Source organism: Eufriesea mexicana, unplaced genomic scaffold, assembly GCF_001483705.2.
Source record: "Eufriesea mexicana isolate 0111107269 unplaced genomic scaffold, ASM148370v2 scaffold739, whole genome shotgun sequence".
NCBI classification, from domain to species: domain Eukaryota; kingdom Metazoa; phylum Arthropoda; class Insecta; order Hymenoptera; family Apidae; genus Eufriesea; species Eufriesea mexicana.
The window spans coordinates 11,863-27,474 of record NW_016908892.1 but is presented as its reverse complement, the minus strand read 5'-3'; the positions used below and the strand labels follow the sequence as shown (position 1 = coordinate 27,474).

At 49.9% G+C, this 15,612-nt stretch overlaps 2 protein-coding genes across 2 annotated transcripts in view; both read left to right on the top strand.

The window, feature by feature from the left end:
* The window catches only part of LOC108546625 (titin homolog), a 58,127-nt gene extending 46,837 nt beyond the window's left edge, over positions 1–11,290 (top strand). The window contains 3 exon segments of the mRNA XM_017898828.1: positions 37–7,147; positions 7,149–10,580; positions 11,029–11,290. Coding sequence (XP_017754317.1) covers positions 37–7,147; positions 7,149–10,580; positions 11,029–11,131 — 10,646 coding nt within the window. The 3' untranslated portion in view covers positions 11,132–11,290.
* A 1,103-nt stretch (positions 11,291–12,393) lies between these two features.
* LOC108546624 (uncharacterized) lies at positions 12,394–13,612 on the top strand (the record flags this gene model as incomplete). The annotated part of the gene is made up of 3 exons (XM_017898827.1): positions 12,394–12,521; positions 12,666–12,823; positions 13,518–13,612. Coding segments are annotated over 3 exons (381 nt in total), but the record flags the coding sequence as incomplete, so codon positions are not given.
* Positions 13,613–15,612: the final 2,000 nt, after the last annotated feature.

The window sequence follows — 15,612 nt, the reverse complement described above, 5'->3', positions numbered from 1 at the left end:
CAAACAGGTTCTATATAAATGTTTTTTATCGCACAGAAGATGACGGACATGGTGGACTAGTGACGTTACCCAGAGGTGAGGAGCAGCCCGCGGAGGAACACGTTCTGGAGACTACAACGACGACCGCAACGGAAGCCGAGGAAGAAGCATGGCATCCTGATACAATGGAAGAATCCTTCCCAGGTTCCGACAACGTCATTCCCCAAGACCACGAGACCGCAAGCACTCAGCCACCCACCGAAGCTGCACCGATCACGGAGGAACCCAAGAAAGAAACGTCGCAAGGAGTTCCCTCGGTTGAAGAAACTGTTGCTCCAGAGACCGCGACGACTGAGAAAGAAACTGCTACCTCGGAGGAATACGCGACAGAGGGTGCTCCATCTGCAACGGAAGCCAGCGCTGCTAGGCCAACTGAAGCTCCTCGGGAAGAAGAGGGCGAAGCAACGGAAGCACCGATCGTCGAAGAGAAGGGTGAAGAAATAGCTACTACGCCTGCTGAAGAAACTACTCAAGAGGTCACGGAAACATCGGTTTCTCAAGAAGTACCGGAATCTTCCTCGCCGAAATTGGAGGTTACACCGGAAGCAGCGACTACGTTGAAAGCGGAAGAAGAGCAACAGGCAGTCACCGAACAAGGATTACCAGAGGGACAAACCGAAGGCGAGGAGCAGAAGGGAGAACAGCCTGAGGTGCCGAGCACTGAGAGGGAAGAAGAAGCTAGACCAACGGAAGAGAGCGTGACTGGTTTGGAACACGAGCCGAGTGCTACTGAAGCTACCCTACCTAAAGAGGAGCAACCTGTCGTCGAAATCGAGAAACCTACGCAAGCAGCGGAACTGCCAGAAGGAGAGAAGGAAACGTCTGCTGTTCCCGAAGCAGAAGCAACGACGGCTGAGAGCTTGGGTGAGGAGCAAGTGACGGAAGCAGCCAAAGAAGCGGAAACTCCTGTAGCTGTCTCAGAGCCGGAACAGAGAATATCGACAGTGGCACCTAGCGAAGAAAAACCGGAAGAAATCGCCACACCCGAAGCGGAAGCGGCTACTGAGAAACCTGTTGAAGAAGTTCCAAGCACGGAACAAGTTCCTGAACAGGGAGGAGAAGAAGCGAAGACACAGCAAACGCCCACGGAGGCTAGTGTCTCAGTGGAACACGGCACGGAAGAGGCAACTACCGAAAGCGCAGTAGAACAGAAGACAGAATTACCGGTACACGAATACAAGCCTGCCGAAGAACTACCCGGTGTAGCACCCAAGAAGGAAGACACGATTCCTCCAGAAGCGCCGGAAACTAGCCAACTACCACCTGTAACCGAAGAGCATCACGCGAAGGAGGAAGCACCCGTGACTCCGGAACGTGGGCCACCGAGTATTTCCATCACGGAACGTGTACCCGAGAGCAAAGCAGAGGACCAGGAAGCTGTGACAGAGGTTCACATTACCGAAGGCTACGTAGACATGAAGCCACCAGAGTTCCATATTCCGAGCAGTCTTGTGACTGAAACTCCCGACAAGGGTTCATCCACGTACCTGCCTCCAGTGCAAGAAACGACTGCCCCCGATCAGTTGACGGTACCAGCCGGAGAGAAATCCACGACGGAACCTCAGGTCCCAGGAGAAGTACCTTCACCCACTTCGATGGAGCCAGAAAAGGCTGAAGAAGCTAAGCCTTCGGTTACGGAAGCTGGTCAGACTCCGGCTGAAGAGAAACAGGTAACGGAAGCTGCGCCTGGGAGCACGGAGTCTAGTCCTGCTGTAGAAATTTCCACGCAGCAAGCGCCAACGAAGGAACAAACTCAAGAGACCGAACAACCCAGTCTGCCAGAGGAACAGAGTACCGAGTCATCGTCTTCCGAAGTTTCACCCACGAAGGAGACTTCGGCGGAAGAATTGCCCACCAAGGGACTGACTATCGAAGAATCTGGAGAGACCTCTTCCGAGGAAGTGAACGATTCCAGCGAGGAAGTTTTCCCATCCAAGGAGAAACCGAGCGTGGGAGGGGCAGAGGAAGAGTCCGAGGAGCAGCTAACCGAGGCACCGGTTCAGACGCCAGCCGAGGTACCGGTAACCGAGCAGCACCCAACTGAGCAACCAGCTGTCGAGGAACAAACCGCAGAAGCTGAGACCACGAGACCCGAGGGTGCTCCAGTGACTCCTTCAACGGAGGCTCCACAGGTCGAAGAACAGGCCACGGAAATCAGTGCAGCACCTGAGAAGGAACCTACCGCTGGGGAAGAGGAACACGCCACCGTTACGCCAGAGGAAGCTTTGCCAAGCGAGAAGCCTAGTGTCAGTTCGGAAACACCCGAGGTACAAGTCACCGAGAAACCAGTTATTAGCGAGGTAGAAGTTCCCGTCACTGCCAAGCCTGCTGAGGGTGAAGAAATTAGCACGACCCAGGTGGCTGTCAGCGAGGGTGCAGAAGGAAGCGAGAAACCTACAGTTGAGGAAGGGCTGAAAGAGGTAACTACTACTCCAGAAATCGAGGGCTCGTCGGTGAGCGAAGAAACGACAGAGGCTGAGAAACCAACGGAAGGTACTTTGACGGTAGAAGTTGAACCAACACAGGAATCGATGGAGAAGGGGACAGAAGCGCCCGAGTCTATGGAGCAACCTGCTGTTGAACAGACGGAAGAACCGATAACCAAAGAGACCCCGACGGAAGGACCGCAAGAAGAAGGAAAGGTAGAAGCACCATCGAAGGAAGAAGGTGGAACGGAAGGACCAGTAGCTGTATCTCCATCCACGGAAGAATCGGTGACCGAGGCAGGATTGGAAAAAGAAGAAACTCGAACTCCGCTTGAACAGCACGTGCCAACTAAGGCTCCAATTAGCGAACGTAAAGAGGATGAGCACGTGATTACGGAAAGACCGCCTGGAAAGGAAGGCGAAGAAGGCGTTCAGAAGCCATCTCTTGAAGAAGAGAAGCCAACTGAACAACCTGCAGGAGGGGAAGAAGCGACTGCAGTGCCAGGAGAAGTCGAAGTAACTGGAAAGCCTAGCGAGGAAGAAGTAACCGGAAAGCCTAGCGAAGAAGAAGAACCTGGTGCGGAAATTACGCCGACTGAAGGACCCCTTGAAGTGGAGCAACCTCCTGTTGAAGAAGCAAAACCATCGGAAGAACCAGTTGAAGAGATATCGACCGAAAGGCCAGCAGAGGAACAACCTAAGGAAGGAGAGAAACCAACTGAAGCTCCAACTGAGGAAGAGATACCTGCAGAAGAAGAAAAGCCAAGTGAGATACCAGTCGAGGAAGAGAAACCAACGGAAGAGGAGAAACCAACTGAAGGACCTGTCGAAGAAGGAAAACCTGTGGAAGAGGAGACACGTACCGAAAGACCCGCAGAAGGGGAAAAGCCAACAGAAGAGGAGAAACCAACTGAAAGACCCGAAGAAGAAGGGAAACGCGCAGAGGAACCTGCAGAAGAAGAAAAGCCAACCGAGGAACCAACTGAAGCAGGCAAGGTTGCGGAAGAAGAGAAGCCAACCGAAGGTCCCGTTGCTGAAGAAAAACCTGTTGAGGAGGAAAAACCGACGGAAGTTCCGCTCGAGGAGGAAAAACCTGCAGAAGAGGAAAGACCAACAGAGATTCCTACTGAAGAAGGAAAACCAATAGAAGAGGAAAAACCAACTGAAGGACCTTTCGAAGAAGGCACACCGGTGGAAGGGGAAAAACCAACAGAAGGTCCAATCGAAGAAGGTAAAACTGCACAGGAAGAGAAACCAACGGAAAGACCTACCGAGGAAGCAAAACCAGTAGAGGAAGGGATGGTTACTGAACAACCCGAACAACCTGTTGAAGAGCAGAAGCCAACTGAAGCAGCTGTCGAAGAACAACCTGTCGAAGAGCAGAAGCCAACTGAAGGAGCTGTCGAAGAACAACCTGTCGAAGAGCAAAAACCAACTGAAGGACCTGTTGAAGGAGAACAACCTGTCGAAGAGCAGAAACCAAGCGAGGAAGAAAAACCGACTACAGTGTCCGCGGAAGAAGAAAAATCTAGTGAAGAAGGTATATCAACTGAAGCACCCAGGGAGGAAGAGAAACCAACTGAACAGCCTACTGAGGAAGAGAAGCCTATTGAAGAAAGACAGCAAACTGAAAGACCAAGTGCAGAAGAGAAGCCTGGTGAGGAAGCAGAGCCAACGGAAGAACAAAGGCCGACTGAGCAGCCTACGGAAGAAGAGAAACCAAGTGAGAAGCCAATAGAAGAACAGATATCAACTGAGCAGCCAGCAGAAGAAGAGAGACCAAGTGAGCAACCGACAGAAGAGCAGAAGCCAACTGAACAGCCAACAGAAGAAGAGAGACCAAGCGAGCAACCAACGGAAGAAGAGAGACCTAGCGAGCAACCGACAGAGGAACAGAAGCCAACTGAACAGCCAGCGGAAGAAGAGAGACCAAGTGAACAACCGACAGAAGAACAGAAGCCAACTGAGCAACCGGCGGAAGAACAGCGACCAAGTGAGCAACCAACGGAAGAACAGAAGCCAACTGAGCAGCCAGAAGAAGAACAGAGACCAACTGAGCAGCCAGCAGAAGAAGAGAGACCAAGTGAGCAACCGACGGAAGAACAGAAACCTTCCGAGCAGCCAGCAGAAGAACAGAGGCCAACTGAATTGCCAACTGAATTGCCAACTGAAGAACAGAAGCCAACTGAGCAGTCGACAGAGGAACAGCGACCAAGTGAGCAGCCGACAGAAGAAGAGAGACCAACTGAGCAGCCAATAGAAGAAGAGAGACCAAGCGAGCAACCGACAGAAGAACAGAGGCCCACTGAACAGCCAACAGAAGAACAGAAGCCAACTGAACAGTCAACAGAAGAAGAGAGACCAAGTGAACAACCGACGGAAGAACAAAAACCAACTGTAGAACCGACAGAAGAACAGAAGCCAACTGAACAACCGGCAGAAGAACAGAAGCCAACTGAACAGCCGACAGAAGAAGAGAAACCAAGTGAGCAACCGGCGGAAGAACAGAGGCCGACTGAGCAACCAACGGAAGAACAGAGGCCAACTGAAATACCAACTGAGGGACCTGTTGAAGAAGTACAACCTACTGCAGTATCTGTCGAGGGAGAGAAACCAACTGAAGGACCAATTGTAGAAGAAAAACCAACTGAAGTAGCTGAAGAGGAAAGACCGAGCGAAGCTACACCTTCTCAAGAAACTGTAGAAATTTCAACAGAAGCAGTAGCCACAGAGGCACCTAGCCTAGGAGAACCTGCTAGCTCGTCTGCTCCTAAAGAAATACCTGAGGTTTCGACACAAGTTCCAGAAGCTTCCACTCCCATTGTCGAAGGAGAAGTTTCACCTACGGAAGAAGCGCAGACGGAAAGTGCTCTACCAAAAGAACAATCAACAGCGTCTCCCACTTCTCACGTAGAACCTTCGACAGAACCTGCTAAACAAGTTCCGGAACAACCCGTAGAAGAAGAAAAACCCGAAGGCAGCACGCAGCGACCAGAATTACCAAGCGAAGTAGCAACGTCAATGGCTCCAAGCTCAGAAACCACCGAACAAGAAGGTAAAATCCCCGAAGCAGGTATTACGACCGAAGCACCCGAAGTGTCACCGACTGAACCCGCAGCTGCTAAAACGACCGTAGCACCAGCCGAGGAAACTAAATTACCAGAAGAGGAACAGAAGGTAACTACTCCCGAGGAAGCCGGAACTGAAGCTCCATCAAAGGAAGAGGGAACAACGCAAATATCCGTGGAAAAAGAAACAGAAGCAACAGAGGCTCCAGTTACAAAAGAAGCGGTCCCAGAAGCGTCAACTGCCGCGCCTGCCAAGGAAGAAATTCCAGAAACTACTCCATACGCGGAAGCATCGCCGAAAGTCACGACCGAAGGACCGGTCGAACAATCTACTCTGGCTGGAAAACTTCCAGAAGAAGAAGAAGTAGAAGCATCGACTCAACATCCGTACCTACCACCAACAATTCCAGGAGAGGGCAACTGCCTCATCGAAGGACAGTCTTACGGCAACAACTCCGCTGTTCCACCCTCTAATCCATGTCAACTCCAGTGCCACTGCATTAGCAGCATTATTCACTGCGATCTGGTACAGTGCCCACCGCCTCCAAGTCACTTATCGAACTGCATGCCTCTTCACACTGGCAAAGACTCTTGCTGTCCGATGTACACTTGCGACTCGACACCTACGGCCGTCTTGGAGTCCGATAACCACATGATCGAACACGAGACACCCAAGTACGAAGAAGAAGAGAAAGAACAGAAGACTGTAGCACCTCCAGAACCCGAAATCAAAGAACTCTCGACTACCATAGCGCCGGAAGTGCACGTACCCATTGAAGAGACGAGCGAAGAGACGGCCGCGCCTGGTTTGACCGAGGAAACGCAAACGACGCCGAAATCAGCCGAACCTGAGCACGTACAAACGACTACAGTCGGAGAAGCTGCCAAAGAAACTGAAGAACATACTCTTAGTCCAGTACCCCCAGCGCAGGTAGAGTCTTCTAGTCAAATTCCTGCAGAGGAACCGAAAGAAACTCCATCGGAAATACCAAGCACTTCGGTGAAGAGCACGGAAGTACCGGAAGAAGAAGCAACGAAGATGCCATCAACTGAGCAGCCACTCGAAGGACAAACTCCTCAAGTGCAACCCTCGAGTCCAGCTGCGGGTGAAGAGCAGACAATCGCAACGACAGAGGCAGTCGAGGAAGAGCAAACTTCTGTTGGAATCGAAAAGGAAGCTCCAACTACGACGAAACCGACCGCTGAACAGCAACCGGAAGAAGAACAGAAACCTACGGAGGGTGAACAACAGGCAACCGTTTCTCCTGCGATCCCAGAAGAAGGTACCAGCGATGAACCTAAAGAACCCGAAATCCCAAGTTCTTCCGTAGCACCGGAATTAGGAGTAACGGAAGGTGAACCACCGGTAACTGCTGAAACTGAGAAACCACTGGAAGAAGGATCAACTCCGAGCACGGTATCAGTGACTCAGCGTGGAGAGGAAGAGCTGACAGGAGCTAAGCCTTCGGAAGAGGAACAAACTGCTCAACCTGAACAGCCAACCACCGAAGAGGCATCGCAGACTGTCCAACCGAGCGAAGCAGAGTCCGAAGCGCCATCTCCTCCGTCCGTAGAAACGTCTACTCCGGAACACGAGGTTACAACAGGCGAAGAACTCTGAACCAGCAGAGGGTGAGGCACCTGTGACAACGGGATTAGAGATCTCCACGGAAGCCCCGGTATCTGTATCAGAGAAAACAGCTGCACCAGGAGTAGTAACGAAGGAAGGACCAAGTGCCACTGAAGCACCTGTAGAACAAACGACTGCACCGTTGGTGGAAGCTCCAAAGAAACCAGAACCTTCTCCAGAAGAGGAACAAGCTGTACCCGCTGGAACTGAACAACCCTCGATACCCACCACTGCAGCAGAAGAGCAAACCAAAGAGACAGTCGCACCCGAGGGTGCAGTCAAGGCAACCACGGAAGCTGTTGAGGAGCATACGGAAGCTGCTGAGGAGCAACCTGAGAAGGTACCAGAGGAACAAGTACCAAGTTCAACCGAAGCTGCTGAGGTAGGCACTGAACAACCACCGGCACCTACTGAGAAGGTAACGACAGAGGAGGAAGCGGTTACCAAGGAACAACCAATTGTCGAAACGAAGCCTGAACAGGAAACTGCACGACCTTCGCTGGAAGTGACTCCATCGGGAGAAGAGCAGACACCCTCGTCGGTTTCATCCGCTGAAGAGGAGGCTACGTCACCCGCCGTTGCTCAGGAATCGATTACAGAAGCAGCACCCGAAGCCACCACTCTAAGAGCAGTTCCAGAGTCAACTGTGCCTCAGGAACAAACTGAGCAGCCAGCAGTCGAGAGGGAAACAGGAGCACCTGCTACCGAAGAAACGGTTACCGAAGGAATCAAAGAACAACCTGCTCAGCCAGGAGAACAGCCAGTAACCGAAGAAGCTCCTACCGTTCCTGTCGAAGGTGAAGCACCCAAAACTACGACACAAGCCGAGGTTTCGGAACCAGTTACGGAGAAGGAAGAACGAGTAACGGAATCCGCGATACCGGCTGAGAGAGGAACTACAGTCCCAGTTGCTCCCGAGGAAGAACAGAAACCCGAGGAAGGAATCGAGAAACCGAGTGTAGAGGAAGGCGTGACATCCGCAGAGCCAACCAAGGCACCTGTTTCGGAAGGCGAAGGAGTTACAGCTACGAGTGAAGAGCAAGCTAGCGAAACACCTGTTCCGAGTCTCGAAGCTAGTTCTACGGCCATACCAAGTGTTCCAGTTTCACCCGAGGAAGCAACCGAGGAACAGAAACCTGTGACAGAGAGCGAAGGCGTAACGGAGGAGAAAGCTACGACTGTGCCGAGCGAAGTAAGTCCAATTCCCGAAGAACAACCCTCCGTGACAGAGAAGAAACCAGAGGAGGGCGCTCCTGAGGTTGCACAGCAGACTGAAGCACCATCTGTAGAGGAAGCAACGGGAACTCCGGCAGAAGAAGAAAAGGGAGAACGTACAACTCCAGCAACAGAGGTCGAAAAGGTCACTGAAGCTGCTTCCAAGACACCTGCCGAGGCTGGCTCTACCGAGACTCCGGAATTGGGACAAGAACCGTCCGAGGCACCAGAAAAGGCATTACCTACAGAGAAACCTATCGAAGCTACCGAAGCTCCCGAGAAGATAGCACCTTCCACAGAAATTCCGGAGAAAGAACTTCCTTCCGAGGTACCAGAGAAAGCAGCAACGACCGAGGCGCCTGGCAAAGAATATTCGACCGAAGTTCCTGAGAGAGCAACTCCTGCAGAAGAAATTCCAGAGAAAGAAGTTACAACTGGAGCGCCGGAAGAGACGCTTGCTACCGCAACACCAGAAACTCATAGCGAACTTCCAGGAAAAGCCCAGCCTACTGAAGCATCGGAAGAACAGGCTACCGAAGAACCGGTGCAAGTCCCCGAGGAAGAGAAACCTGCCGAAGTGACGGAGAAGACTCTTCCTGAAGAGGAAAAACCTGTCGAAGTAACGGAAAAGGTTCTCCCCGAAGAAGAAAAGCCCGCTGAGGTAACGGAAAAGGTTCTCCCCGAAGAAGAAAAGCCTGCCGAGGTAACGGAAAAGATTCCCCCCGAAGAAGAAAAGCCCGCTGAAGTAACAGAAAAAATCCTTCCCGAAGAAAAGCCCGGCCAAGTAACAGAAACGGTTCCTCTGGAAGGAGAACCAGTGGAAGGCGAACAACAAACGGTGCCAGCCGAGAAAGAAGTTTCTCAAACTACAGACAGCATTTTGCTTAAGGGACAACTACCTGAACAAACTCCAGTTACGACCGAAGCTGCTCAAGTCGAAGAAAAGACGACCAAACTTCCAACCACTGAAGAAGAGTTAGCGCAAGCAACAACTCCAGCAGCTGAAACCGAAGCGACGTCTCCGCAGGAAGGACAGCCTCCTGTATCTCCAGCCGAATCCACCGAGACTCCCGTTGCGCCGGAAGTGCACGAAGCTACGACGAAGGAAGCAGAACCCAGCCAACCATCGGAAGAAGCTGAAACCAGCGTAACTGAGGCACAACCTAGCGTGACCGAAGCGCAACCTAGCGTAACGGAAGAAGCACAGCCTTCCACTGAACCCGCAGTCGAAGTCTCTACGGAGCGCGCAGCAGAGGAACGCCCAGAAACCGAGAAGACTCCCGAGGAAGAGCATTCAGTCCGAGCAACCACGGAACAGCCTGAAGAGAAGAGCACCGTTCAAGCACCAACTCTTCCCGAAGAGCACAAAGAGGAAGAAGCTTCCGTGAAACCTGAACAACAGGCAACCGAGGCACCCGTCGAAGAGCCTATCACGAAGATTCACGCGCTTCCAACGGAACCAACCCCCGTGGAATCCACCGAAGAGGAACCAGAAGAAGAAGGAGAAGAAGGTCTTCCAGCTCACGGAGAAACCGCATTACCGGAAACCCCATCGACTACCGAGAAGGAAGAATCATCCGAGGCTGGGTTCGAACTTCCGGTTAGCTACGACGAGCATCATCCAGCAGTGAACCAGTCGCACGAAACCACTACGCGACCAGTGCAACCCAGTCTTCACGAACGACCCACGAGTACCCCAACACCTCAGGCACCCGAATACCCGGACCAGACGGTGACAGGAGAAGACAACCCACACTTCCCAACGCACGGTGGCAGCTATCTGAACCCGGATGAAGACTACGACGAAGACGACCAGGCTATTTACGGACCAGGCACCTGTCGATATGGCGGAAAGGTCTACGTATCGGCGCAACAGATCCCGAGAGACGACCCCTGCGACTTCTGCTTCTGCTTCAGAAGCGACATTATCTGTTTGCAACAGAGCTGCCCACCACCTATCCCAGGTTGTCACGAGGAACCTATCAGTGGCTTCTGTTGCCCGAGATACGAGTGTCCGGTGTCGATGGCCACGTCGCTCAACATCACCACGACGACCACCACGACCACCACCACGTTACCACCACACTTCCACGCTCACGCATACAAGGGCGCAGCGAAACGAAGCGGCTGTCAAATCCGCGGTCAAGCGTACCGTGTCGGGGAAGTCATCAGGTCCGCGTCTGGACCTTGCCTTCAGTGCACGTAAGTTATCTGTATTTCATTCGTTTCTTTTCTCGCAAATTTTCTCAATGTCGTTGCGATTCGTGATCGTTTGGACGTGACAAGTCTCCTGTAAGAATTCTTACTCCGTTTTGATACTTTGTCAGCATTGCAATTAGGTACTTCAGGGATGGAGGAACAGTGAAGTATAGTGCGTTCGAGAAAAGAAGGCACAACGTGTTTACATCCTGATTAACTTCACTGACACTCCCATAATCACAGGCAGTGACTACTATTAGCCAAAGATGGTGACATCTTTGTGTCATCGGTCGCTGTAAACACCGAGAATGTAAATCTGTGCTGTGCCTTCTTTTCCCGAACGCGCAACGATGATATAATTCAGACGTAATACCTATCACGACCGTGATGTGAATCTGGCTCGCGAAAATTGTCCAATTGTCATTCTTCATGGGGAAATTTTAAATTGCAGTTGTGGCGGAGACGGTAACATGAAGTGTGATCCACGAGTGTGTAGCCCGGAGCCGATGTTGAGGCAAATGATCGCGGCAGCCACGGCCAGAAGGAGGAGATGAGCCGGCCAACACGATCCCGGGGATCCGTCTAACAAGCACACGCACAAGGAAGTCTGGAGCAGGATCAGTGTTGTATAAAAGTGAATTAAAACAAATATTCTAAACTATCTAAATGTCGCGGAACACAGACTGTAATGTGCTTCGGCGATCACGAACTGAGTGGCCAAAACCGTAAACGTTTATATTATAATATTATATTATGTTATATAAAGAAAAAAAAAAAAGAGAGGAAGAATGAGAATAGAGATTAGGAATAGAGAGTGAGAGAAAGAGAGAAAGAGACCGATGAGCACGTGTAATGGAATGGACTAGAGAGAAAGAAAAAAAGAAAGAAAGAAAGAAAAGGGAAAAAAGAAAGGAAGAATTTAGCTACGTAAAACAAGGCTCGTTTTTGGTGCCAAACGTGAAACAGAAAGAAGCAAACCGGTGGAACGGGAGGGGATATTAACGGAGAAATATTTCGTGATAGTTCCACGTCTCACGCCATTTTTTTTTTTCTTTTTTACCAATAAAAACGATGGTTATCGGCGGGGGAGAAGCGATTATGGAGAAAAACAAAAAACAAAAAAACACAAAAAAAAAAGAAAATGGGAAAAAAGTTGCTGAACGTACGAGACTTATGACTGTGCCTTCGTCAGTGCCGACAACAGCGGCACTAAACTTTCGTTCCGTGACAGCCAGACAGGCGCTTGATCATGGCCGCGATCATCGTCGTTTCAGCTTTACCCGAGGGATCGTCATTAGGAATTAAATGTGGTGATGGGATACAAACGATAAAAGCGTTTCAGTCGAGCGCGACCAAAAAAAGAATAATAATAAATAAAGAAAAGCGAAGAAAATATAGAAATCCTTGGTACACGCGGAACGATTTCTCGCTTACAGTGACATTGTAACAGCAAACGAGATCGTACGAGGGACAACCACGTGATCCGTCGCCCGACTCCGAGTCCCGCTGGTTTCCCACGTACGATCGAGGGCGCGAGGATTAGTTCGCGCGGCGAGAGACGCGTGGCGCCACTGTACGTTGCTCTTGTAATACCACTGTAAAATCTCGAACGACGATGATCCACGGCGATCCGCCGTACGATCGCGATAGACCCAGATCGTTCCTTGGCTGGCACGCGTCGTGCGCTAACGATCAGTCCACATTTACCCACGTCTGCTGACGTTCACGCGTGCTCGAGTACGATCGGTGGACATGAAACCCTTCAAGATCCATGACAGGTACTTCGACGACCAACGCAGACCGTTGATTCGACGTCGTTCCACGGTTCGACTTACTGCCCGACCACTCTCTTCCAATTACTTCTCGCTCCGCGAGTTTCCTCCAACAGGGGGCTCGCGATCCTCGTCTTCCTCACCAACCCGTACGTGATATACCGACATACGTGTAACGCTCGCGAAATTCCTTCTCCCCTTATCGCGAGCGATCCGTGCAATAAACCGAGATCGTACTCGAGCACGCGCGCCTGCGTGTGTGCGTGCGTGTGTGTGCATGGTACATTTATACGTTTAATGATAAAAGGTGAGAAAGGGAAAGAAAGAGAGAGAGAGAGAGAGAGAGAGAGAGAGAAAGAGAGAAAAAAGAGAGGAGAAGCAGGAAAGACAAGACGAAAGGTACGCGTATCTCAAAGCTCAAACAGCGGCTCGCGCGGAGGACCGATCGCGAATTTGCTTCTCCGGCGAGCTGGCGTCATTATACATATATATATAAATATATATATATAAATATAAATATATACATTTATACGATTCTTTATACACACTGTACCCTCCTAAAATAATAACACTTAACGATGCTCTATACGTTTGTACGAAAGTATATTAATTATCAGTTACGACGATCGTTCTTCGTTCTCTAGTCTCAAAGTGTCGCGGGGTTCATTGCGGATCTACGGGAGAACGTGTTCCCCCTTCACTCCCGCGATTATCCGTAAACAGTCAATTAGAATTTGATAACGTTTTGCTAAGCCATTAACCGTTGACGCGCGCGGAATTCAGGTATGAGAGGAACGTGGTAGTCAACGAGCAACGGGGAGCCGAATGTGGAACATCGTCAGAAACGCTTTGAGACTCCGGAACATGGGGCCGTTCTAGGTTTAACGGAACGAACGCTATCATCGTCGCACAGAATAACGCGCAGTAATGTGTCTGTAATTTATAATCCAACGTTAGACCACGAGGTCGAGGTTCCGTCTTCCTGGCATCGAGCGAAATCCCGCCGCCATTTTCTGTAAGCGTTCGTTCGGCTTAGCCATTCGTACACGCGGACGAACAGTCGCCAGGGCGATTCTTACACGCGAGACGAAGGACACGATGCTGGACGGGGATGCAACGTCTCTGTCCATTTTGAGCAAACGGATTAGCAAACGCATTGTAACCATAGTGCTTCCATATGGCAACTCGATCGTGATACAAGTGGCCATATTACTACTGTCACTGTCTCGAAGATTATCTTTACATAAAGGAACACGTCGATAATAAAGTTCAAGTGAATAGAAGAAAGCTTGTCCCTCGTTTCACCAAAGTCTTCCTCGCGTGCACCGTGTGATATGGGGTGCGTGGATAAGCAGTTGGATCAACGCAGGAACTAGGATTGGGTTCGAAAGTAACTATGGAATTTTCGAAACTCGATCATGTCATCACGTTTCGAAAAACCCATTCGTAGCAGTAGATCATTCTTCGACCCAGGCTTCGAACGCCAATTTACGTGTTCGATATAAAATCCGGATCCATAGAGAGGATCTCTAAGATAATTCTGGCTGATCGATCGGTAGAATACGTTTCTCGCTTTCAAAATAGTAGGAAAATGCGGGATAAAACTGGGCAGCGAGATATTTCTTCGATCTTCCAAAGGAATCTGCTTAATTCGACGTTCTACGATAAAAGAAATCGATATCTTCCATTTTAAAAAATCATTTATTCGAGGGGAAGTAATATTTTTCACGGATATCGAATCACTTGGCCCTAGTCCAAGAGTAGAACCAAGGAATCCTTATTTTTATTAACACGTTAAATGCCACGCTGGTCCCTAGGACCCGCATGAGGGCTAACTGCGACGTAAACAGAGGGGCACGTAAAACCGGCGTGACGTTTAACGTGTTAACCGAATTTCTGATTCACGTTAAATTTCTACATCACGTTCCTCCTCACACAGCCTTCGCAACTCCACGTGTCGATCCATAGTGCTCGACGATAGTACTCGAATGGACTCGAATACCCAGTTTTGTCCACTTTCCTCCGCGTATTCTATTCCTTGAGAACCTGGACCAGCCACTGTTTGTACGTTTCACACGGTCGGGTAGCCACCTCACGCGTTTCATCTGGAAAACGTTAAACCAGATCAGGATCCCCCCAGGGGGGATTGGCTAAACCGCGACTCACCTAAAATCCAGCATATACGAAACGAAATTTTTACCTTTCCCTTCGACGAAACTTCAATAGCCATTTAATAGCCTCTAATTCTCCTGGCGGTCGGAATGAGCTCGCTTTTGAACTCGTTTTTCGCCAATTCGTGGGTCCTGTCGAGAATTGGAGGATCGATGGGACCAGCAGTTGCGCCAAGCAATCAATAATTTAGTACTTACGCGCAACGGGAATCGGCTCTGTCTTAAGCTAACGAACCTAGTAATTAGTCGAGCCTAGTATTTATCTTAATATCCACTTCACACTCGTGGCGGCAGCTTGTCGATTCTGACGAGGCATCGAGCGTTAAGAGGGAACGTTTATATGATATACATGTATAACTCTAACATAAGATAATATCGATTATGGTGAACACATAGGATGCATGTAATTAATTGATTAATTGACGCGGGCTTGGCGTTGGTGAAAATCCTCCCTGTCGACCGATTGATCCATTGACGGACGTGATCTCTGCCAACGCCAGCGAGCCTCGCGACTTTATACATATTATATATATAAATATTATATATAAATATAAATGCATGATATTTATGCACAGAATGACCAATTTTTATCTAAAGTGCCAATAAGTCTTCGCGCGACCATTTTTACTAGGTCGCCTGAGCGTCCTTCGATGTAACAGCGATCGATCTAGGGAGGAAACGAAGCGTGGATTAAAATCGATCAAATTGATCTCGCATGTGGACGAACAATGATTAAACTGATCCTGGATGTCGATCAGAATTGATCAGATTGATCACGGATGAAGATTAAAATTGATCATGCTGTGAATAGCGAGAGGATTAACGACGCACAGTACGCGAATATACTCAACAATGCTCGTGGTGGATTTCTCAGACGTTTCATTTCATCTTTCCCTTTATTCTCTAGTTTCTTTTTCTTCTTTCGTTTGTACTCGACTATGATGATCACAGTGACAGTTGTCAGCATTATTCCCAGCATAATCCGTTATCGTTTGCCGCGTATGATAATATGTGATACATAAAAGAAACGAGCGAGCCGAGGGTACCTCGGTGGACCCGACTGTATGGAAGTAGGCTAGTTTTAACAGTACG